We start from the raw sequence: 25,518 nt of genomic DNA on the forward strand, positions 1-25,518 counted from the left end.
AGTATCTGAAAGCAAAGCGTACAATGTTTCTTCTTAGCTAAGAATGGCAACATCTGAGAGAAGTTTCAAGTTGGCAATAACACCAAGTTCCTGGAAAAACTGGGACCTCCACTGTCAGTTATTAAGCTGCCTGTGTGGCTTTCTTTTCAGTCACTGGGGAAAAGGTCAGGGGGTAAGATGGTAATACTGGATGGCAGGCTGGATGTCACCAAGGGAGCAGGAGTCAGAAGGAGGGAAATGAATCCGCCCTAAACCACGATGATTGCTGCGCACATCTCTTCAGCTCCTGGACATGCTGATTCACAGACTCACTAGTGGTTCTCCCAGTTACTTTTCTCTGTCCAAGGCTATAGCTCTTACCTGCTCTTCACTGACATTCCTTAGTTTCCACTTCATTAACACTTCATTTTACCGAGCTAGAAATGTCCAGGCTCTCTTTAGTCTTTCCTTTCCATTTTGGCACAGTGTCTCAGGGAAAACCCAGATTCCACTGTTTTTATATGTTCTGAAACACAAAGCAAATCAGCCTGGGAGTCAAAAAGGCTGAAGAGTCTTTTGAGGCCTCTGCTACCTAAAGAGCTACCCAAGTATCTGTGTGACTACTGAGTTAGTCTATATGGCTTCAGTCTTTTAAGACTATTCCTAAAGATATATTCCTTTGTCAGGAGCCCACCTAGGTGCTGAAAGAAAAAGGTTACCATGGGGTAAACCATGAAAAAGGTTACCATGGGAGATATGAAAGAGCAACTTTGCACATAAAGTAAACTAGCATGCGGATAGATTGCTCTTCATCAAAAATCCGTGTAGGAAAACCTACTAATAATCTGATTTCTTTTTTGGTGTGGCTGCATCTTGTAATTGTTTAGCATTGTGTGATTCAGAGACTCTTCATAGTGTTGCTCCATGTCATCTTGCTTTCTCCATAATAAATGCATAATCCTTTACAACAGTATGAGTGGTAGAGGCCAGTGTTTTCCCAGTAAAAGTTGTAATCCCAAAACTTTTGTCTGTATTTTGCCTACAGATTCATACTTTGGTGGTGGTATTACCAAACAGATATAAGTAAGATGTGACCATCATCCTTGTTAAAGTCTGAAATCAAGCATAATAGGTCCACCATGTTACTGGAAAAAGAGCATAAGAGACTTGTACCACAAATTACATTTCCATTCTTGTTCTGTACCAGAAACTGTTACAGCCACAGCAGCAATTTATTTTAAGAATACTTTTAGTCAAGAAAAAACAGCTTCTTCCAATGGGTAACATAAAGTCATTTCCTACTATATGGGTATTGCCAGAAAGACTGCACATTTCACCTTTATATGAAGGTGTTTCAGTCCAGAGGTAGGGTGGGGACTCAAATGGAACAAGAAATTGGTTTGTCTTTGTGTTGTACATTTAGTGAGTATTTTTACTACTTTAGTCACTTTCATTTATATAAATAAAGCTTCTCCTTTTTTATCTAAATCTTACTTACTCCCAGGGCCTCTCTGCAAATGCAGTGACACTTCAGGAAAGGGTAATTGAACCTGAAACACTTTTACAGCAAAATGCCATTTTTTAAAGGGTGTAATGAAACATACTGCAAAGGCAGGTTTTTTTGAATTTACTATATGGAAACTGATTGCCTGTAGGAATGAGTAACCTGAGGATTTAGGACTATATCATATTGGCTGTCACTTCTTTAACCCTCTAGGCAATAGCTTTCTGCTGTAGACTTTGGTTTCTTGTGGCTGTAAAACCTCTGATACTCAACAAGAGAACATCCTGAGCAGCTTAAAGAAAAAGAAAATAAATGGAGTGCACAAAAAAAATCACAACAGGAATGTTTCTTGTTCCATAGCAAGATCAGCCAGTACCAAATCTTCTCCAGAGGTGTCCACTGCAAGTACATGTTAGCCTGAGCCTCTATTAAGCTCTGCAGCTCTCCCCAAGTGTTCACCTCACATGCCAGGGCAACAAGATAAGGAAATGTAGTTGCAGAGAAGACATCTTGCAGAGAAGAAAGAGCTTTCAGAATTTTAACAGGTTTTTTACAATTTATATTTTCATTTTTCTCTTTTCATAGAGCATTATCTTTTCACAGAGGCAGTCCTTGATAGCCGTTTTAACCATTCAGGATTTTATTCTACAGTCAGATAATTATTTTCTTACTGGCCACAGAAGTCCACAGTGATTAGCAAAAACAAGATATCAACAACAAAATTATGCCAATTAAAATCCAACAGGCTCATTAACTGAAATGTTTCCATTTCATCAAACTTCTTTTCTGTTACTTCTGCTCACTCCAGGAGTCTTTGGAATATAGGTAATTTTTTTTGCAGCTGTAGACCTGTAGCAACATTAGATACTCCAATTAGTGAGGTGAAAAATTGACAGGTATTTGGATTTTTTTTAAGGGGGCCACTATGGTCCTTTTCCTGCTAAATGAAAGTGCATATATATTGAATTGCATTTCTTCAGGGAGAACTTTTAAAAGTCTTTAAATGTTCTTTAAGAAATTAAAATAGGCAGCAGCAACTTTTAAATTTCAAAGGTGAATGGCCAGAAATAATAATTCTTTCTTAACATAAACAATGTTTTTATTCCTTTTTAAAATGAAGTTTGGACAATAAGGAGGTCAGTAGGTATATAATACTTCATTTACACTAGAAGAGTAGCTGGTACATTACCGATGTCTGACTATCATAAACCAAAACTGGAAAGAAATCTGCATTACAAAACATTAAACACTCATTGACAGCTCTGATGTGATTGAAAGGGCAAATTCAGCCTTTGGTTTTGGGAAGTATAGTAGATTTCAGTAAAGGAGTAGCTGAAATGAGGAAATTAGTGGGCCAGTAACACCTGTACCCAGAAGAGCAAATGAAATCATCAGAAGATAAGAGGAAGGAAGTAAGCATCCTCTCCAACCTGCATTTGAGCCCATTCACAATTCAACATGATGCCAACATGTGATAATACTGTATGTGGCTTACAGAGCTTGTCTATACTAAATATCAGTAACATTGTAATTTTCCACCCATGCAACATTTAAAAAGAGTTCAGTTTCTCTGCCATGGCCAGGAGACTGCATTCTCCTTTACCCAGGCAGATTTCCTGACCTACCAGAAAGAATTCCCATGTGGGTGTACAGTATGTGGTCCTTTCCATGTTGGGTAAGATTCCAATTTTGCAAAGTTTCTGCTAATAGAATGGGGGTTTTAACTTATTAAAAGTTAGGAATCTTGTTACTGCTTTCTGGCAGTGACCTGACACTTGAAAGCCTAATCTCTCCTTTAGCCGCGGGAATGAAATACAACAGAAAAAGAAAAACCAACTGAAGTTGGATTTACTCTACAGGTACTTCAGGAATCAGAACTCAAGAACATCTCTGCTTGGCCTAACAGGAAATAAATAAGAAAGTTGCATGTAACATGAAAAATGTAGTAAAAATATGTTCTTAGTTATGAGGAATGAGTATTTTTGTCCCTGCTCACCATAGCTAGTATGTCCCATACTGGCTCACAGCTTATCCCCTTATACCTGGCAGTTCAGCAGGTTTCACTTTTATATTCTATATAGATGAATTCTATTGACCTTGCTGAGCCAGGAGTACTCATTTCAATATTCTCTGGCTGAATGGGGTAGCAAAAGTCTAAACCAAGACCAAAACAAGGAAAATGTCTTCTGAAATTTTGATTTCTTCAACAGGCACTTACAAAATTTTTGCATGGAATCAAAGCATAAAAATGATGTATCTTAAAAAATAGATACACATGGATTTTTAAATTTATGGGGGAAGAACTTAGGATGTTTCAAATCTGCAGCAGTAGTTCAAGAGTGGATGGTTCAGGTTATTACTCTGTTACCTACTTATAAAAGTATACTATAGCCACACTTCAGACTTAGGAAGAAGGATCTATTTTACTATAGTGATCAGTTTGTTTTGATAGCAACAAGTATATGGTTTTGTCATCAATTTGTATCTTCCTTTTCTCTTCCCACTGGTTTCAAGTCACTTTTCAATCTTTTAAACTCCTCTCTTCTATCTCTGTTTTTTATGCACTTTAAAAACTGTTCTCTTTTGTCCTATTATCAGAAGGCCTGATCCTTACTCTTATGTTTTACAAACATTAATATCCTAAGCATGCATGTAATGCAAACATAATGATCACTAATAAAATACAATAATACAGAAAATAACTAACATTTGCCACACTTGTGTCTAAATAATTTCTATATTTCATTACAAAGACGTAGACAGAATATCGTATAACTTTAGGGGGTAGGTAGAAGTTTTGAAACTTCCTTGTGAAGTTGCATTCTATGACTATTGTAACACACGTAATATTGCACTATGATGTGATGAAAGGTAGATGATTTCTGCATTTCAGTTTTAATCACGGTGTAATCAGTTGAAGTCAGTGGAAGACAAGACCAAAAATCATTTGAGAATACACTGGGTTAGGTGAGAGTTCAAGTTCGGGGCTCAATCACTGGACCACAATTGTAGGTAGTTTCCTGTTTGATGCTTTGGAATATTTTAACTTCCAGAAATACCTTGTCTGTGGGGAGAGAGAAAAAAAGAAATCGTAGGAGTTTTGTAAAAACTGAACTAGCCTTCCCGAGTGTATTACATTCACAAAATTTGAAAAAGCATTTGAAAGATAGTACACAATAAAAACTATTTGGCAAAACTCATTCACTTAGTGCAGTAACATCATTTATTCATATTGGTTTTCTTCCATTATTTTCTTCCTTTTATTCTCAAATGGAAGTAAAAAATCAAATGTATTTCTATTATCTTTTCATGATTCAGCTCCTCATCTTATGAATGTACCAACTGCATTAAATGTTATTCACATTGGTGCTTTAACTTAAATGCTTGAAGCTCAAAACATCAAATAAATTCTCAGCTGGCAGCCCAGTGCAGTGATTTTTCCAGAGCTGACTTTACTGCCACCACAGTAGGTATTCATTCTCAGCTGAAAGTGAAGGAGTAAGCCTTTTTTCATCCTGAGATAGACAGGTTGCCTGTGTAGAGAAGTAGGTGGTTAGTTTTCTGTAAGTTTTTATTGGCAGGATAAAGAAATGGATCATAGCACTGTCCTCATTTTTTTTTTCTGAAGCTTTCAGCCAAAATCCTCGAGAATTTTGTCAGGCATTAACAGTGGCATCACTCTGTTCATTCAAGTTTAGATATTTACAAAACATGTTTTTTTCTTTTCTGTTTTTAGCGCAAGAAGAATGGGCTACAACCCGTTCCAGCCTAAAGGCGCCACCTCCAAGGTCAGCCAGAGGGGGTTACAGGGAACACCCCTATGGTAGATATTGAAGGTCCTCCTCATCTGTGACCTCATCTCAAAGACAATTAATAGCCTGTGGTCTCCACATAAACAGCAACAAGACAAGTAATAGTCCATTTCTTTTCTATCCTAGGGATTACTGCTCATTATTATCCTATGTACTACTTGTATTTCCTATAACATTGGAGTGACATTGACATTAGTATTATTTTATAACACGGACTTAAAAAAAACAGAGACAAAAAACCTTTGGCAAGCATTGTCTATAAACCATTCAAAGATGATGTTCTGTTGGTTGTATTCATTGCTGTGTGTAACTTAAAAAGCATGACACTGTTACAGATCTTGAGTCTCTACATACTAGCCGAGTTTTTGTTTAGGGTTGCTGAAAGACTGTAATATGATTCTTTTTTTTCCCCTTTTTTTTTTTTTTGAACCAGACAATAATCAAGCTGTAGATAAGATGTTTTAACCTGTCTTCTTTAATATATGTTAGTTTAGATTAAGATGTTCAATATTAAGTTTGTAAATTTAATTTTAAATGCTGTTTTAATGGGGTTGAAAACAAGCAGCTACTGTATGTATGTAGCTAACTGAATTTGTTCAGTGTTTTAACCTGTATTTGTTAAAAAAGATCACATAAAGTTACATGTGTAAGCTTCTCTAAATAGGAAACCATAATTTTGTCAAATATGTTTGCCATAATTTGTCAATAAAGCTGAAACCTTTTGTAACAAACTAAATTTGGAATTACTTGTTTTCTAGCTCTAAATGCCTGCTTTATTTCTTTTTCAAGAGATGCCTAAAATGTTTTTTATATAAAAATTACAAAAATGAACCCAAGCTTGTTTTAAGATTTTTTGTGTAAGACTTTAAAAGTTGTATTAATAACTTCTGGTTGTTAAATAATTTAAAAGTTAACAAACTAAACTGTTACATGAATCATGGTTAGTATCCACTAATGTATAACATGTTAATGGAAAAAAATGCTTTAGAACAATAAATGGATTTTAAACTATCCTCTAAGCTTGATCTTGCTAAACACAAACTCTGATTGACTTGTTTGTATTAGCATGTCTCTCGTGAGAATGTAATGGAGTTTAAAGAGGTAAGATTACCACTTACCACTGTTAGACTGTCTAAATGCTAGTTCTTCAACCTTTGAGTTTCCCCGCACATTAAATATCCCATTCAACATGTAAGCATTGCATAGATTCACCTATTTGTTTTCACTCAGAAGAGTGCGTTGACTGCATTTTTCGTAGTATATAGCAATTTGTCTTGATAAACAAATCATCAGTGTCACTGCCCAGTTGTTGGTACTCAACTTCAAAAACTTTATTTGTAATTTTCAGTGCTAAATATCACCGCCCTTGAAGGCAGTTTAGAGGGCTGATATTTCTTTTGAGACTATCAGACTTGATGGCTGATGATTATTAAGGAAATATGTCGCAGGACTCAAAGGATGACTAAACGTTAAACAGGTAACACTAATAGTAACTCTGTAATTTTGAGTATGCAACAGTAATGTTAAATATTCTCAGTTATTAATTTACTGATAGTTAAAAAAGTAAACCTACCAAAAGATAACAAATAGGTATATAGGCTATTAAAACAACTAATTAACATTAACTAGTGACAACAAAATTATTCTACAATATATAACCCTCAAGGTAATAAACAGAACTAAAATTAACAATAATAGTAATGCAACTCTTGCTAACAACAAATATATAACCTAAATTTTGATGAAGAAAAAAAAAAACCAAAAACAACCAACCAAACATAGAAGACTTGATGGTAGGGTTGCCAAAACTGTTATTCCTTTAAATACAGTCTTTTTGTTTACAGTGGCTTTTTGACAATGTGATTGGTTTACTTTTTTGATGAGAATAAAGTAGAGGCCTATTGCTGTTCAGTTTGTGAACAAAATCTCTTGCAGCTGGAGTTGCATGCTAACTCTTTTTTAATAGTTTATAAAGCATATCTTTTGTTTTCTGACATGTTAAAATGAATTTAGTAGGCTACATGATGGTTACATTGAGTTTATTCTGTCTCACTATTTCAGGGACTCACCCGCACTGGACAGCTAAGCAGCACATCTGCTGAGAAGTGGTCAGGTAAGCTCTGCCGCATCTCAGGGTTTTGTCCTGTTTCCTCTCTTATCTGTGAATTTGTTTTTCCTCACAAACAGAACCATATGCAGCTAGACTTTTAAAATAAATAGTTCTTTCCCACAATATTTCTCTGCATAGGAGCACAGTGATTAAGGTATAATGGCAATCAAAACATTTGCTTTTATATGGTATGATAACCTGCTTGTATTTAGATAAAAGAAGTCTTCCCTGGCCTTTTAATGATAAATATAAGATGGTATACTTTATGTATGATATACTGCTCCTGCTAAGAGCAAGAGCTGGTGTTTCTTAAACGCATGCTTACATTTTGGAAACAAACTAGTCACATGACATAGACAAATGCGATACTGGCTTACCTTTGCTTATGAGAATATTTATCATTTCTTGGTATGAAAAAAAAGTGTTTATAAATAGGAAGTTTGTTATTCTTTTGCATGGTAGATGTTTCTTTTTTATGCTTGAGAGTGGCAAGGACATTAAAGGTATTATTGTGCAATGGCATGGATTGAGGCATAGTTTTCTCTATTTCTCTGTTAAATACATTTAAACATAAAGTTGTATCTTGGATAACCTTATATAGACTTCAGATTATATATTGATTGAAGACAAATGTCATTGCTGGAAACATAAAAAAAAAAAATCAGCTCATATATGACTTCATCTACTCACTCAGAAATGTCAACCTAATCACAATACAAAAAGTGTAAGTTCTCTTCCTCTCTCATGATTGTTAAATTAGGTGAAAGTTAATAAACAAAACGGATGATGTTGCACACCAGATAAACAATTCCAGACACATTTATTGTGCCTGCATCTTTTCCATGATTGTGGTCTGGCTGATTTAATGTTTTCCAGCTCTCAGTGTATTCAATGGTCACTTACAAACCACAAGTTGGGTTTTATTATGTTATAAAGGGCTTAATTTTCCTCTCCAGAGGGTTGCCTCAAGACTCTTATAAACTGTGTTGATTTATGTGATACAACCACTCTACAGGGCCAAAGTGATATAACAGGGCATTAAGATTTGTCTGCATATTACAGTCACATCAGTGACTGAGTGCACCGCTACAGTAAAAAGCTTCCATCTACTCACCTTGCATATAGTTATACAAATGTGCTTCAGTCAGTATATGTTATATCTATACAGACCAGAAAAATACATTCCACTGTTATAAATAAAATTTCATGCTGGTACAACTGTGATTATAAATCATTATACATTATAGAGTTTAGTATATAAGTACTTCAGGAAATGCTCCTATGCCTTACTGAAACGATTAAATGCACAAAACTGAGCAGGTCATACCTGCTGTAGGTGAGATCCAGGGCAAAGTACATTAATTTAATTTCTCACTTGCACATCAGATTTTTGTGTGAGGGTAACTAGTGTGAACTCTCTGAGAATGGTCTTCAGTAAATACAGCTTTAGCTCAGAGTGCGTCCTTTAATGTTATTGTCTCAAAATCCACCTTAAAGCCATTATTTTTATAGATTAAAAAAAAATCTGTATATATCAGTAAAATGACGCACTGTGAAATATACAATAATTATTTAGAAAAAGTAGGTTAATAAGTCAGTGCAAGCAACTGTTTATTCAAACATTTGTTCTATTGATTTTCAGGAAATCAGTATGAAAAATTACCCATCACTGCATGTGCTGTTCTGTGCTAACTACATATTTTATACCAGTTTCTGTAGAACTCTTGCAGTTAGTCAGCTATGTCTTCACAAAAAAATCCACCTCCTTAATTTGTGAAAGAGTAATGAGAGTCTGTTTATCCTACTTAACAGTCATCTTTAAATCTTCCGTGAAAAGCTCCCCGCATCCATCAGTTCAAGTCAGTCATAATTCTGAGGTCCTGAAAACTAGTATAAAATATCAAAAGAATGAGTAAGAACAGTTTGATTTTTAAAAGAAAATTATGTTCAAACAATGGAGATTCCAAAAAGTGTTTGTTATTAATAGAATCAATGAGCCAGTTTTGAAAGTGATGGTTTCTGGAGGTGGGTTGTGCAACATTTGACAGCCCACACTGTTGAAATGGTGATCGGATAGTGGAGTGGATGTCATAGCAACAGAGTCTATGGCTTTATATGTCGTACTGACACAGCTTCACTTGCTGGAAATTTAGTCCGAGAGGAGGGGACACTTTTCTTTTTCCAGCTAGAAACAGAGTAGGAAGAAAGCACCAAGGTGCTGAAAGCATTGTCACCTGCTGGAGCAGAACCCCCAGAGCTGCACCACCAGGGACAAGTTTCTGGAAAACAGATGAAGAAAAATGTATTACTTGTTTTGTCTAGTAGACTTGTTGTATGTATTCAAGAGCCATTCTAACTGTAAAAAATAGATATCCCTAGAGTAGCAACCTTTATCAGGAAATGAACTATAGAAGTATTTCCTTCCTGTACAGTTTATCTTGCACTGTTTAAACAAGAAGGTCTTAAATTTTCAAATGAATAAATGAAGAACCTGAGGAAGGTTCTCAGGAGGTTTGACCTCACCTCACATGTTATCAACAATGTTTTTCTGGCTCAATGAGGTCCTCAACCCCATTCAGAATAACAGAGACATAAAGTTGGAGATAATCCTTACTACATATGCCCCTTTCAGTCTTATAACCCAGTAATAATCACTCCATTATACTTGAACATGTTCTGACTTCTAAACCAAGTAACACTGATGTAAGTGAAAGTGAGTGAGTGCATGTAAAATAGATCAATGTGTCTGTGGTAGCTCTAAAAGAATAGATACGAAGACCTGGTCACTAAGCATGGCAGGCTGGAAGAGTCTGTGTCTCCCTATTGCTAGGGAGCTGCCATACTACAGCCAGGACTGTGATAATGAACTGAGTATCTGGAATAAGCAACCAACATACCATTAGAATCAGGATCACGAACATATATGCATCAGTTAAACACATATGAATGTATCAGTTAAAAGGCTTAACATTTTTTCATGATAGTATGGATTTACTTCAGTAAATAGCTCAAGAGTGCAAGAAGATTAAGTAGCTTGGGAAAAATATTCATACAGTCAGAATCAGAAGAGGTTGTAAATTCATCCTATTTGGCAATTTGACTCACTTATCCCAATATCAGAACATATATATATTTTTTGGTACAGGAGGACAGAGTTCATTTGTAGAGGCATTTTATCGAGGTAGGAATAAAAATAAATATTTACTTATAGAGATCATAAAGTTTGTACAAAAAAAAAGGATGGCTGTAAGTAAAGGTATGTCAAAAGAATGAAGATCATGTTTGTTGCTATTTCAAGTCACCTCTGTTGTCAACAGATGAAGCAAAATACAAAAAGAACCCCAATTAATAAGTAAAATTACAGGAAAAACTAAAAAAAAAAATTTTGAATGCTAAACAGAAAAGCAAGTCTAATGGTTTTTGCTTTCCATTAGAAACTTTGATGCACTCCATGGCCTCAATTATTAGAACCCAAGTGTTATAAAAAAAAAGTATTACCCATTTTACTGTATTGGTCTGTGGAGCCAGAACAGGCACACAGGTAACTTTCTCAGACCAATTACAGCTTCAGAGATGATCACCATCTTCCTCTCTGTTGTTAGCTAGTTACATTTTTCTAGTTGTTATTATTGCTCATTGGGACCTGATGACTGAAACCTTTGAAATCATTAAGCACTTCCTTTTTCTTCAGTTGATTTTGTTTCTGGTCCATAGGTTAGATGTTAACATTCATTTGGAGACATTAAGGAAAATGACTCCCACTGAAAGATTTGGTGGTCTGTGTGGTTAATAGACATCTGAGCTTTGCTCATGAATATGCTGATATCTTTATGTGAAGACATGCTATATGCAGTATTTATTTTCTGAAACAGTGGAATCTAAAAACTGTGACTCCCAAGAGGAGTACAGGAAAGATTTTCTGTCCTTTCACAATCTCTGGTTGTGTTAAGTGATTTGTATTATAACTCAGGAGAACATTTTAAAATGGTTAAAATACATCTCTAAATCACGCTTATCTGGAGCAAAGTTTTTACTCTCAAACAGAAGCAATCTCTGTCAATCTAAGCATTAGAAATGCAGATTTCTAAATTTCTACTAGAAATATGTCACTGTTTTAAATGTTTGTTCTCCTGACATAAACACTGTTAAAGGGCTGTGTTTAGTATTTACTGAAAGACATAAGTGCCTCCTTTCCTAAGATAATTGAATTAGCATTGAAAGCTAGGATGCTTTACCAGAGAATAGCAAGATTTACTGAGAAAGCAATTTCAGGCTTTCACATTTCAAATCTGTAAATCAGAAGGAAGGTTTATTGGAGGAAGATCACGCCCATGCTGTAATAGTGTAAGTCATCATTCACATATTAAAAGAAAAATAAAATAGAAATAAAAAGCTGTGTAGTTGATTTTGTAAATCCTGCATATGCCCAAAGAATTTTTCAGCATGCTGAATAAAAATGAGCAGAACTTTGTGGTATCTTTTAGCAACATTTGGGTGCATGAGTAGGATAGTGGAAATGCTTGAGTGCCCTGATAAGAGCAGAATTCATTCTGAAAACAATGTTTCTTGTTTCTTTGTGTTGCTGCTGTACTCTTGATTTAATTGAGGTATAGTTTCTTATTATACAGCGTTATTATAAAGTGTGAGAGTAGCTTCTTATATCATGTCTGGCATTGTTCTTGCCATGCGGGATGCATTAGCTGATGATGGATGGGTTGCTCACAGAAATACAGTGAGTACTTTTGTTATATGCCCTTGCGTTACAGGACCTTCACACTGTGTTACCACTAGCAAGTCAGAGGTGCAAACTGCTGAGTTGCTCATTTATGACTTCTTAGCATTCTGTGTTGGTTTTTTTTTTCTTTGCTTCTGCATAGTAAACAGAACAAAATGTACGGGTGTTTTGTACTGTGATTTACTCTATTCACTTACGACTCCATGTTCATTGCTCAGCGAATAACTCATTATATTTATTCTTGAACTTTGTAAAAGTCCTGTACAAACACTGGCAAAAGTCAGTGGAAAGGTCTTTCTTTTTCCGTCCCCACCCCCCACCCCGTTTTTTTTTCACCTCTTTTCCCAGAAGAGCATAATTGTTCTAATTTAGCTGAAAAGACAATCAAGGACACTCTTATTCAAATAAAATGCTGCTATTCTCTGCTAATACAGGACTTCAGCTTAGTATTCTTGGAGTATTTGAATGTGATAGGGTTCTTCTCATTTTGTGTGATATTTGAGCATTATATAGCTTTTTAATATCTGTTAGAATCATGATGTAAAGGTACAAACAACAGACAAGAATGCTCTATTGCGTTGGATTTCAGTTAAACAAAATAGCTTTTTGATGGAGAATTCAGTCCTGCAGATCTTACTCAGATTTCATTCGCTAAAAATCCATGCTGACATCAAGGAATGAAAAGGAATTATAAAATTCAGAATTTGATCTGCAGTCATTTTTATAATTTCATTAACTTCAAACAAAACACATATCTCTTCAGGACTGGATTATGTCATTACAGACAATGTTCTGCCTATGGGCAGTGTGAAATAAATAACCTTGACTTAGGAAGAGTACTTCAGTTATGGTACCATCAAAACTAATTTTGCCATGTGCAAGAAAAATAATTAGTGGAAGGTACTTGCTTGGGACTGTCACTCACTCTAAATCTCAACTTGGCACCCAAGTTCATCCATTTATGGTACTCACCACTTTGTTTTTGTGGGGTGAGGACTAACAAATAACTTTCTGAAGGAGGAGCAATACTTTTCTTTACATAGTCTTTAATGACAGCATTACTCATCTTGTTTGCAGATCTAAGGCAAAAATGGGCTGCCCACTAGACTGTGAAGGCCTGTGGGACAGGAGTTTCAGGGAATCTATTGCTCATCTAAAAGAAAGATAACTATCTGTTGTTCTAAGACCAAGAATACTGCATAGGTCTTAAAAAGCCTGAATAGCATCTACAGAACTTAAAAGTAGTTCCTGCATAAAGCTCAAAATGTTTACTGAAGGAAGCAGATATTTTAGTCTCTTTGTAATGGAGAATTAGAAAAACAGCGTAGCTGAATGATTTGGGAAAGTTCACTCAGCAGGTCGAGAGATGTAATAAAGTGCAATTAGCAAAGCAGGAGGCAACACTAAGAATTTGCATCAGGAAATGGAACACAGGATGTATTCAGACCTGTAATTTGTTTTGAGAACTGAACTCTCATCCATGGTGCAGGTATACTAGCCTCATTTGAATTCTGCTCGACTTTACTAGGCAACTGGGTGAAGCAGCTACACTAACATGGTCATGTAGTGAACATACATATGTATACGAAGCTTACACTGAAAAAGCCTGTTATTTTCTTTTCCATTTGTATTATAGCTGTATTTTTCTATAGCGGCATTGCCTGCTGCCATTGTAAGTTTCTTATGCTGTATATCTTTGATGAACAAGAAATACATATCTGAGCACTGATAAGGGCTGGAGACTGCTGGTAATACCCAATGTCTTTACCATAGCACTGAGTACAATAGGACTGGATCCTAAAGTCGTAAATATTTTTTAACTTTACAGTGCTGACAATTCTAGAAATAACAGAAGTTCCATTTTAGACCACTTTAGTGATAATTTTAGACTCACAGTTGTTTGGGTTTTTTCTACTTTGGAGTCTACTTAGCCAGGCTAATGGAAATAAGACACCGGGCTTTGTAATACATATTCAAACAAAAATAACTGTAAGGATATAGTTAAGCATTTAGAAAACAGGTCTGCATTTTTAATATAAAGTAATTTTTATGCCATGTTCTTCATCTGGACTTATTTTGATGACTCATTTGCCTTCACAGCTCTCTCAGAAAAAATACAAAACTCAAAAATAAGCTATACAACTTCCACCTGTCATGCTTCCATTTCTCTTTCATTTTGTTAATATACTATTGGCAGGGCTGGTGATACTGTCTACCATTACCATCACCAGTGTTTTCTGTAAATGCAGCTGTGTCCACCTCAAATTAAATTTTCCAGGATGGGAATCTGCTCAGTCCAAGGATTTAGGCCAAAATGCCAAACTGTTCAGAAAAAATACAAGATTTTGGTAATTTACAAAATAAAACAAAATTTCCTCTTATATCAGCAAATGTTCACAAGAGTATACTGAAGAATATGTGTCACAGTACACTCTAGTGCTGGTTTCCCATGCATGAGAATGTAAGAACTGCCTTCCTTTGTCAGACCATGAATCTGTCCTGACCAGTGTCTTTTTTCAGTCAGATGCAGAAATAGATGCTTGGGGTGCATGGTGGAGGGGTCAGAAGAAATATGTAGAGCAAGTAAAAGCTCTATCTATCTATATTAGTAAATTAAACAACACCAGAATGATCTATATCAGACTTGTTTTCCCAGTGCCAGTTAACTCCACTGTCTTGCCTAATGTACAAATAGACAGCTGTGCTAATGTACCATCGTAGTACAGAGACAATTCTCGTAAGGGTCCCAGAAATTAGGTTTTGATGCTTTCATGAAAATCTCTTTGGTTTGGAGAATATCATGAGACATCCAAAATGTTGCCTCTTGAGTAAATTTGCTCAAAGCTATACAAAAATATCTATATTCCCACTGATCAGAATCATTTTCCTCTATGTGAAGTTACCTCAGCGTACAGAAAATAATTCAGAGTACCTAAGCCGGGTACTGTAAAACACTCTCTGCATGTACCTTCTCTCCATTGGCTGGTTAAGGAAACTAGCTAAATAATGCATTTAAAAAAAGAAACACCCTTCCTCTTTAGGCTAAATCTTAAAATTATTTCTCAATCCATTGCTTTTTATAAGAAGTGATTTTAATTACTTTTTCATAGACTTGATTACGTTATATATATTACAAGAAATGAAACACAACTCCAACTCAACCTCTTCTCACAAGTTCTCATTCTCATCCATACCAGCACATATCAGAAGTAATTTGCTCAGGGTGAATGTAATTACGCTGCTGTATTATCTGCATAAAGAGTGTTGGTGTTCGTAAAATTCAGTGCCACAAACCTCCTTTTTTATTACATTGATAAAAGCATACTTGTACTACTGTGCATAGACCATGAGCCTTCATTTCAAGTAGAAGATTGCAGGTGGAGAAAAGGTATTGAAGGTGGCTCTTCATAAATTTGTAGAGCTATAATACTTTAAATGAGAAAGCTGAGATAAAATTACAACACTGCAGTTATACAGTAAATTTGCCAAAAAAAGTTCAGAAAGTTAAAAAAAACAACCTAGAAATGTCAGTATTTAGTTTATTCCTTTTCCTCATTTTTGCTCTGTTGTGCACATTCATTATTTTAGAGATCTTTAGAAACTTTTCTGTCATTTAGACTAACCCTGTGACACAGAGATGCTGTGTGAATCTACATAAATCATTTAAGCTAAAATATTAATGTGACAACTAATTCTGTGTTCTTCATTGAATGTGTCTGCCCAACTTTGTCTTGCTTTTCAGCTTTTTGGAGCCTTAGGGAAGTACTGTAGCTTTTGAACGCTGTTCAGGGAATTGAGAGTGTTCGACATCATTTGCAATAAATCAGTGGGATCTGAAGGACTGTGCCTCAGACTGGGACTCACAGCCCAAAGTTCTGGACCCGCCACTAGCACCCTCTTTAGGAAATGCCAGCACTGAGACTTAACGGTGATCTTCCAGTCTATATCAGGTGAGCTGTCATATTTGTCTATATGTTTTTATTTTATGTCAAATGTGAGATAATTCAGCTTACCTTAGTCTAAAAAAATACTGTTTTAAACTATTTCACCTTAAGTTTGTCATTGGAAGAGAGCTCATACACTGATACCTATTAGGCATGTTAATTTGAGATAGGATAATTTATATATAATATATCATACTTTATATCATATAATTTCTTATGCTCTCTTTCTGTGGTAATGAAACATAATATTTAATCATCTTGCTCACAGAAGTGACATCTAAATAATCAAACTATATTTGTGCAATCTGTTGAACATAGAATCATAGAATAGTTAGTGTTGGAAAGGACCTCAAGATCATCTAGTTCCAACCCCCCTGCATGGGCAGGGACACCTCACACTAAACCATCCCACACAAGGCTTCATCCAACCTGGCCTTGAACACCGCCACGGATGGAGCACTCACAACCTCCCTGGGCAACCCATTCCAGTGTCTCACCACCCTAACAGGAAAGAATTTCCTCCTTATATCCAGTCTAAACTTCCCCTCTTTAAGTTTTAAACCATTACCCCTTGTCCTGTCACTACAGTCCCTGACAAAGAGTCCCTCCCCAGCATCCCTATAGGCCCCCTTCAGATACTGGAAGGCTGCTATGAGGTCCCCACGCAACCTTCTCTTCTCCAGGCTGAACAGCCCCAACTTCCTCAGCCTGTCTTCATACGGGAGGTGCTCCAGTCCCCTGATCATCCTCGTGGCCCTCCTCTGGACTTGTTCCAGCAGTTCCATGTCCTTTTTATGTTGAGGACACCAGAACTGCACACAATACTCCAGGTGAGGTCTCAGGAGAGCAGAGTAGAGGGGCAGGATCTCCTCTTTTGACCTGCTGGTCACGCTCCTTTTGGTTTTAAAAATGCAAATATTTGGAGTAACCAACTTCCCTCAGAATGACTTAACTCATTGAGAGGTTTATGTTAAAAACAGATTTTGCAGCTTCTGGGGTTTTTGCTCTATTCTCCATTTGTTCATCTAGAAAAATCTTGGTATCTTTGTGAGCTGTTGTGAACATACACTTACTAGTATATGTAAGGTTCAGTTACTGTAGCATTGTTGCTGCAAACTATGGACAATGAAAACCTGTACAAAAGTAAATATATCTACAGCAGTGGATATTTGGTTGGAAAACAGTAAAGAAAAAAGAGTCACACCACTATTGTTTAAGACCAGATACAAATATTTAATTCAGTCTCCTCCAGAATGAATTAGGTCTTGTAGAAAGAATGGTAGCATAGGGGTCCTGTAACTAAAGGCTATGTCTTCTTGTATATACTAAAGAACATCATCTAATTATATTAGAAAGTATAAATCTAATAGTTCCTAAATCACCTAAGCTAAATTGTAGAATGGTTTGGGTTGGAAGAGACCTTAAAGATCTTTAAAAATCTTAAAGAATGTATATGGAAGTTATATTTTTCTGTAATAAGCTTAAAAGATCTTTAAAAAGATCTTTAATAATCTTCAGTAATAAACTTTAAAGGAATTTAAAGGTCTTAAAGTATGTGAAAGCTGTATTTTTCTGTAATAAGCTTTTTTATAGCAATATAGACTCATAGAATCATAGAATGGTTAGGATTGGAAAGGACCTCAAGATCATCTAGTTCCAACCCCCCTGCCATGGGCAGGGACACCTCACACTAAACCGTCTCACCCAAGGCTTCGTCCAACCTGGCCTTGAAAATTATATGTCATATAATAATGCAGTTACTGCATTTAGTGATTATAAATGAGCATGTTTCTTCAGTAAACACAGAATCACAGAATCACAGAATCCCAAGGGTTGGAAGGGACCTAAAAAGATCATCTAGTCCAACCCCCCTGCAAGAGCAGGGTAACCTACAGTACATCACACAGGAACTTGTCCAGGCGGGCCTTGAACACCATGGGAAACAAAAGGCCATTTTCAGTTTTTGCGGATGATAGCTAGCAACATCCCAAATGTTTCAGCTAGCTGCCAAAAGCATTATCAATAACTAATGCAGAGTTACTCTGCAACTGCTCTGTCAGATTATGTGCAGTGGCAGTGCAAATACATCAATCCTGTATACACCATCACTTCCCATACCTCTGGTACAGCCACTGTTCTTCCTTTTCTCCTTCTAACTGTATACCAGAAAGCAGACCTGAAGCTTAGTCTCCTGCATGGCAAAACAGCATGAAGTCCTCTTAGAGGACTCCATTCCTTGTCATTGCATGATCTGAAAGTGATGCCATTTTTCTGCCTATGCTGTTTTTCAATTTGCTTTCTGCAAATGGCAATAAAAATTTGAACTATGCCTTGCTTTAGGTGTAGATTTTTCTCTGCAAAAAGCTTAAAGAATGTGGCCAAAAGCTATTCAAAGTAACACATCTCTAGACTTGAGAAAATGATCAGTGTAGTTTTCAAGATTTCTCCTCCTAGTCAGACCTGGAAATAAACCCTAGGTCACATTATGCACACTCCAGTTTTAAGGAAGTAGGCTGTGAGTGAGATTATGAAATGGGTGAAAATATGTAAGGCTTTTAAGGGTTTACTTACGTTATGGTTAAGTGTGTTAATGCTTTGTAACTAGTGATCTAGGGCCCTCAGAAATGTTTTTCACATTATAGCACTGTGAAATAAGAAGACTGATGCCTCTATTGTTAGTTGTGCTTTCCACATAGCAAATGGAAGGGGGAAGCTGTTTACTTTATATCACACAGAATGCTACTCATCAGAACCAAAATACCTTTGCTTATATCCCAGTCTCCTAAACATTGGACTACATTTCCTAAAAAGGCTTAAAAGAGAGGCTTGGATGTAGGTGATCATTTTCACTCTTTGCCTAAAGAAAATGATTTAATGTTCTTGGAAACTCAGAGGAGTGATTCCTTTTGGCTTTATAACTTCTGGTTTTAATAAGTGAAAAAGTTTTCCAGGAGGGTGGAAGACCCTACATATATTTCTAGAAGATGAACAGAAATCTGCAGAAGAAGAAAGGGAATTCTAATTTTTCCACATCTTGAGCAACCCAGAACTTTATACAAAAATACCAAGGTTCATCTGCTTCCATGACTTCCTTTGTATTTTCTGACTTTGTTTTTCAGCTGTATAGATATATATGTGTGTGTGTGTACATATCCTCAACTCAGGCCAGAAAGGCAGTTTAGCCCCTTTTCAGGTATGTGTCAAAAATTGTGTAGAGTTAAGGGAACACAAGGTTTGACACATATGCTTGTCGTTGGAGTTTGAGGTAAGCCTGTTCTGTGCCCAGTGCTCTGCTGTGGAGCAAAAGGTTGAAAAGTGGGCACAGAGCAGCACAGTCCAATGCACAAGAGCTTTGCTGTAATGGAACAGGCCATTCAAGGCCTTTTACTTTGAGCTCCCCATGTGCAGCATTCACCTTAAGGAACTGGGACTATGGGGTTTCCCAGCAGTGGATTTTCTGTACTGCTATAACTATCTTTGCTAATTCTTTTCTCTGGTGGCTTTGTTGTTGCATTGTTTGTTTATTAAAGAAATGGGATTTGCTTAGGAGAAGGCAATTCAGTTGATAACCCTCAACATTTTCAAAAGATAGAATAGAAATTTCCTTTTTTAGTTGAGCAGTGAAAACATACTTTTGTTTTCAGAAGTGCTGAAAGACTGCAACTTTAAGCCTTAGCTTAAAGTTCTCAAAAATGAAGACTCATCACTGGCACACAAGATCTAAATATCCTCATCCAAAACACCTTTTTTGAACTTCTTATCTTGCATCTTTATACAGACACTGTGGAAATTAACATAGTACAGACTTTGAGACAGCCAGCTGGTGTTAATGAAAGCCAGAGAAGTATTGAAGATTCATATATTACACTAATATTTCACTAATAGCTGGAATTGCAGATGAAGTGAGCCTACTTTATTTTTCTAAAAGCATCCCTAATGACTGGGATATGTTGATGTACTCATGCACTAGAGCAATGATCTATGAAAACAGGTAAGCTAATAAGATAAATTGTGTAAGTATATGCATTTTTCTAGAGGTAGGTAGAATTAAATGTTGGAGAATATTCAGCCTGAGGCTAATAGTTACAAAACACTGTGAACCATACTAGTAATGAATACATTAAGCTGTTAGTTAATCATAGGTGTTACTGGTGAGTTCTGTAGCTACATCTGTGACCGCTCTGCAGCATGTATGTTTGTGTGACTAAGCTATCCTTATAACACTGATACAGAGATAATTGTTTAGTTAGTACTGAATCTAGCCTTTAGGCTGTGTTGTGAACTCTCTTCTCCCAAAGTCAAATACTATTTTTAGCTTTTATTGACCTGGCCAGCTGACTTCACTCAGCATTTGTTTTCTGTCATATGCATTTCTCCCCCTCTTAAGTCTAAACTGACTGTCCAAAAAAGTTGTGGTCTCCAGACATAAAATGGAATTTTGTTACTGAGGTTGACAGTGGAAATCATTGGAAGTTACATAATAATGTGAAAGGACATTAGTTGAAAGGCTGTCAGAAGATAAAAGTGTATCAAGCTTTCCAGAGCGTTCACATTGCAACTCATGGAGTTAGGTGACATTGAAAGAGCAATTCAGTGTTTAATGCATGCACCTCTGGTGACTGTGCTTTTCCACAGTGCTAGCTGTTGAAGTATCAATAACAAAGTCTGTAGCATAGAATTTAATACAGGAGTTTTCTATTAAAGGGGTTAGCTGTTGCAGTTCACAGTAACTTTCTTTCTAGCTCAGCTTAACCTGCTGAGGACACAGTACTTTGTCCTTGAGTAGACAGGATTGCATTCATCTTACTCTTCCCACTGGAGCAGAGAAGAAGTAAAGTATGAGTACGTATGTAGCAATGCACAACAAGTGAGTACCTGCAACACAGGAATGCATTATTATTGGATTTTTTTAAATGTCAGTCCATAATACATGAGAAATAAAAGCAAGTCTGTAACCGTCCTGACATTCTCCTAAGTGTGCAATAACACCGTAAAAGATGCCTGTATTTACTGCTAATAATAAAACTGTAGCATTACACTAATCAAATTCAACTGCATAATTTTCGGGGAAGAGGTGCTTATGAAACACAACATGAACTCCAGAATGGAAGGTTCATTGCTTCCTAATCAAAAGCAGTCAGCTTTAAACTCCAGCCAGTCAGGTGATAAGTTTGTCATTTCTCAGCTGTGCTCATGGAGGGAAGTTGCCAAAAAGGTTTGACAGCCTTTAAACTTTGCAGAGCATTTTTTGCCTGTTTCTGAACATCATGTTGATCTACAAAACTCCTGGGAGGCTGGGAGGAGAGGCAGAGTAACAGCAGTTCTTTTAAAATGTATTTGCAGCAATGAATGTCAATCAGAGTTTGTGGTGTGAAAAAATGTGTCGTTCCTTAAAGGAAATTTTCACCACCCCTCAGGTCTGGTTCTTTCTTGTCTAATTGTGTCCAGCTACTATGGGGGACGGAGGAGTGTCAGTGATTCATTGCCTGGGTGTCAGAGAAGTGCAGGCATGCAATGCACCATTAAAAGCCAGAGATCAGGATGTGTGAATTAAAATAGGAGGCTCTGAATTAATATATTACTGCTATATAAAATTAACAGTACAAGCCAGAAATCATTTACTTTCATAATTTAGGACAATGGCAGCTGTCCAGTGAAAACGTATTTACAGTAGTTTTACATTGCTTTCTACAGGCTTAGAACAAAAGGGAGAGACAAAAATTACTATGTACCAAGGCAGTAATAGAGAAACCTGTCTTTGAACTGTTCTTTCCTTTTAATCAGCATGAGCTCTGCTAAATAGGGGAGAGAATTATGAGTAGGTGGAGAGCACCTGGGTTACTGAGGGCAAATCACTGTCAGGGGAATAACTGCAATTTGAGCAACAGAGTCTGACCTTTGCATGACTTGGGATGAACAGTCTTCTCTGGTTTAACCCAGCATGAACACCAGTTGCAAAGCAACCAGCCTGAAGATGCTTGATTATCTTCCCCTATATGAAGGTCTGATTTCTCCTCCTTTGGCAATTATACCATTGTCCTGGAAGAATTCTCTAATGTTAACTAAGTTCTTCTGTTTCATATCCTCAAGTGTGGGACCTTCCAGAATTTTAGTAATTTTTTGTATTGGTTGAAGTCCCATTAAGCTTCTGAGGTTCTTAAATTGCTTCTTGGAGCTTTTTATCTTGTGTATATCTTGTTATAAAAGTAGCACCATAAACATTAATTGAACAGCCATTGAGCAGTATGGCTGTTTGTTTTAGGTTGGTGGAGGATATAAAGCTTCATACCCTGTGGTGGAAAACAATTAGATCTGATGATGAACATGCTATTAAATATACCATTGCCAGACTTCTATCAGTTTAACTTCAGAAAATAGCAAGCAGCTGTAGCCAAAGAATACATAAGTGATAGAAAGTCATATTTTAATTGTCATGTCATAGCCTGTTATAAATATTGTTGTTTCTAATGTATTATGCTAATGACAGTGACTAATAGTAGTCATTACCTCCATTCATTCTCATAAAAAATTTCCTCAAGAGAGGATGATCATAACTAGAATGCTTTTTAAAATTAAACCGTGTTTTTCTAAAATAGGGGACATAAAAGCCATTTAAATACCAAGAGGTTGGGTAGCTAATTTATATTGGTTTGAGTATGTTTGACAACTACAGCTGTTGTTAATTGTACCATGAGTTGAACAGATAATCCTTTTAGAAATGTTTTTGGCAATCTAACATGTATATACATGTCATGTCATCGTATTGTCTCTGCAAGGTGGGATAAAAGGTGAACCTCACAGAGAGATACCTGTGACCAGAAAAAAAAAGTCTGATGCCCCCCCTCTAGAGCCTTAATATTAAGAACATTGAATTTCCTCATCCATTTCTTATTTCAGTTATGAATTCTGCTTACTTGACGGGTACAGAGTACTTTATTATGTGCATGAACAGAAATGCTTAAATGGATGAAGCAGCTATTTACATCTGATAGGAGCTAAGTGGGACGTTAAATTAATGCCAAACAAGTGAGTGCTCATTTTAGTTTCATTATAAATGGCTGCAGCACAGCAGTAATGTGTTGACTCTCATGTGCTGACAAGTTCTATATTTCTTACAAACTTCCTTTAGAGCTCGATGTGGAAAGACAAATTCACACTCTGCATGATGAAATTAGCAGCAGATGCATTAATAATTGAGTGAGGATCTCTGGAGACACACTGTAGTTTAGCAGGAGAGTTGGTGACTGGCTGATTTTAAGTAGAGGCTTCTGTCCTGTATGTATACATACGCACTTACATAAGCCCCAAGTTAAGAGACACTCCCTGTATGCAGCCTTTGGTATCAAATCTGCTTCCTGCTTTTAGCAGACATTGTCTAGCTACATTTGGCAGGTCCAAAGCAGACTGACAAACATTAATCTGGACAGTATATGGCCCTCCTTCCTCTATGACTGTTCTCAAACTTACAGCCAAATTCAACAACTCCCCGACTAAATTTGTCTCTAGGCAAAGAGTGGAGAGACTAATGCTGTATGCAAGACTCTTGTCATAGGCTTCCACATCTGGAGTTCCTGTAGAATTGAAACATTTTCCTGAAATGCAAAACCCAGCTTCTCTCAGAAAAGCGTTATATACTATACTGCCATCTTCATTTCCATCCCTGTAAGCAAAGTTGATGTCCTTTGATTGAACCATATGCATTGCATGGGAAAGGGTGGAACTTGTGTCTTTTGGGCAGTAGCAAAATAAACAAGAGGACTGACAGAAAAAAACCCTCTGCTTTTTATAGATACCACCAAGGCCACAATGCCATTCCTAATACTTACATTGTGATCATTCCTCACACCAAGTAGTATGATTAGAAGGCATTGATAAAACAGTGTGACTTCTTGTATGCAGCAGTTCTGGGGTACTGGGGTTTTTACTAGGGTATTTACTGGGTTAAATTCTCATGGGTTTAAAATCAACATTTCATTGTGCTGGTGCCAAGAGAGTGATTGAATTACTTGAATAGCAATTCAAATAATCTGAGAATTTGTCCCAGTTAGAAGAGTAGCAAAATTTAGCACACTATTACTAGATTAGCTCCACATAGTTGTCAGCTCTGCTAACTGTCCATGCAGACATCAGTCACTGGCTTCAAGTTGCACAGGTTGAAATGACTTCTGTGTTTTGTTTTCCTCCAGTTACAGGTTATTTTATAAATCTCAGGGTCTGGAAGACTGAAAAAAATAACTTCAAAATATCTATCAGTGTATTTTGTGGAGTTTCATCAGCTAAATGAAAGCCAATTCTAATTTTAGGGGTTTTTAATATATTGCAGTATTTTGAGTAAGCTATAATATGATTTAATAAAGTTGTACTGTCTTTAAAACAATACTCATTGAGATAACTATGAAGTTCAATTCCTTCTTTTTAGATACGCAACTCTATTCAATAATAGTTCAGTAAGAGTTTAGTATCACTGTTGTCCTAATCAAAATACTGTATTTGAGATCTTTTTAGTATAAGAAATATTTGAACAGGTTTTGTTGTCATTTGAAATAGGAAATAAATCCCAGCAATTCATATTGGTATAATGAAGTAATGTCTCAATCTGCTAGCCACCCTGAAATATCCTGCAAGTGACTCAGCTGAAGAAAGCAGATGTTAGAGATAAAAGAATATCAGATGAAGAAGCATGCTAAAAATACCCTTTTTTCAGCACCACCTCTTTTGAGGTGCTTGAAACAAAAATGTGGAAATTAAATTAGACTTACATATACATTTTTGGTGGACAGAGGTAACATTTCAGAATAATATTCTTATAAAATCATAGAATCATAGAATAGTTATGGTTAGAAAGGACCTTAAGATCATCTAGTTCCAACCCCCCTGCCATGGGCAGAGAGACCTCACACTAAACCATGTCACCCAAGGCTCTATCCAAGCTGGACTTCAACACCGCCAGGGATGGAGCACTCACAACCTCCCTGGGCAACCCATTCCCATGCCTCGCCACCCTTACAATAATAGAACTTCTTCCTTATATCCAATCTAAACTTCCCCCTGTTTAAGTTTTAACCCGTTACCCCTTGTCCTGTCACTACAGTCCCTGACGAAGAGTCCCTCCCCAGCATCCCTATAGGCCTCCTTCAGATACTGGAAGGCTGCTATGAGGTCTCCATGCAACCTTCTCTTCTCCAGACTGAACAGCCCCAACTTTCTCAGCCTGTCTTCATACAGGAGGTGCTCCAGCCCCCTGATCATCCTCGTGGCCCTCCTCTGGACTTGTTCCAGCAGTTCCATGTCCTTTTTATGTTGAGGACACCAGAACTGCACACAATACTCCAGGTGAGGTCTCACAAGAGCAGAGTAGAGGGGCAGGATCACCTCCTTCGACCTGCTGGTCACGCTTCTTTTGATGCAGCCCAGGATACGGTTGGCTTTCTGGG

At 36.7% G+C, this 25,518-nt stretch overlaps 1 protein-coding gene across 4 annotated transcripts in view; it reads left to right on the plus strand.

The window, feature by feature from the left end:
• KHDRBS2 (KH RNA binding domain containing, signal transduction associated 2) overlaps positions 1–25,518 on the plus strand; it is a 372,973-nt gene that overhangs the window by 334,425 nt on the left and 13,030 nt on the right. For 2 of the 4 annotated variants that reach the window (XR_010613228.1, XR_010613227.1), the window contains exons 9-11: positions 5,220–5,393; positions 7,357–7,408; positions 15,883–16,090. Coding sequence is in view for 1 of the 4 variants with exons in the window: in XM_065681469.1 (XP_065537541.1) it covers positions 5,220–5,317 (98 nt within the window). In the remaining 3 variants the exon portion in view is untranslated. Of the gene's footprint in view, positions 1–5,219; positions 6,308–7,356; positions 7,409–15,882; positions 16,091–25,518 lie in introns of those variants that run through there. The other 2 variants (XR_010613229.1, XM_065681469.1) reach the window with 2 other exon arrangements.

The sequence above is a fragment of the Lathamus discolor genome, chromosome 5, assembly GCF_037157495.1.
Source record: "Lathamus discolor isolate bLatDis1 chromosome 5, bLatDis1.hap1, whole genome shotgun sequence".
NCBI classification, from domain to species: domain Eukaryota; kingdom Metazoa; phylum Chordata; class Aves; order Psittaciformes; family Psittacidae; genus Lathamus; species Lathamus discolor.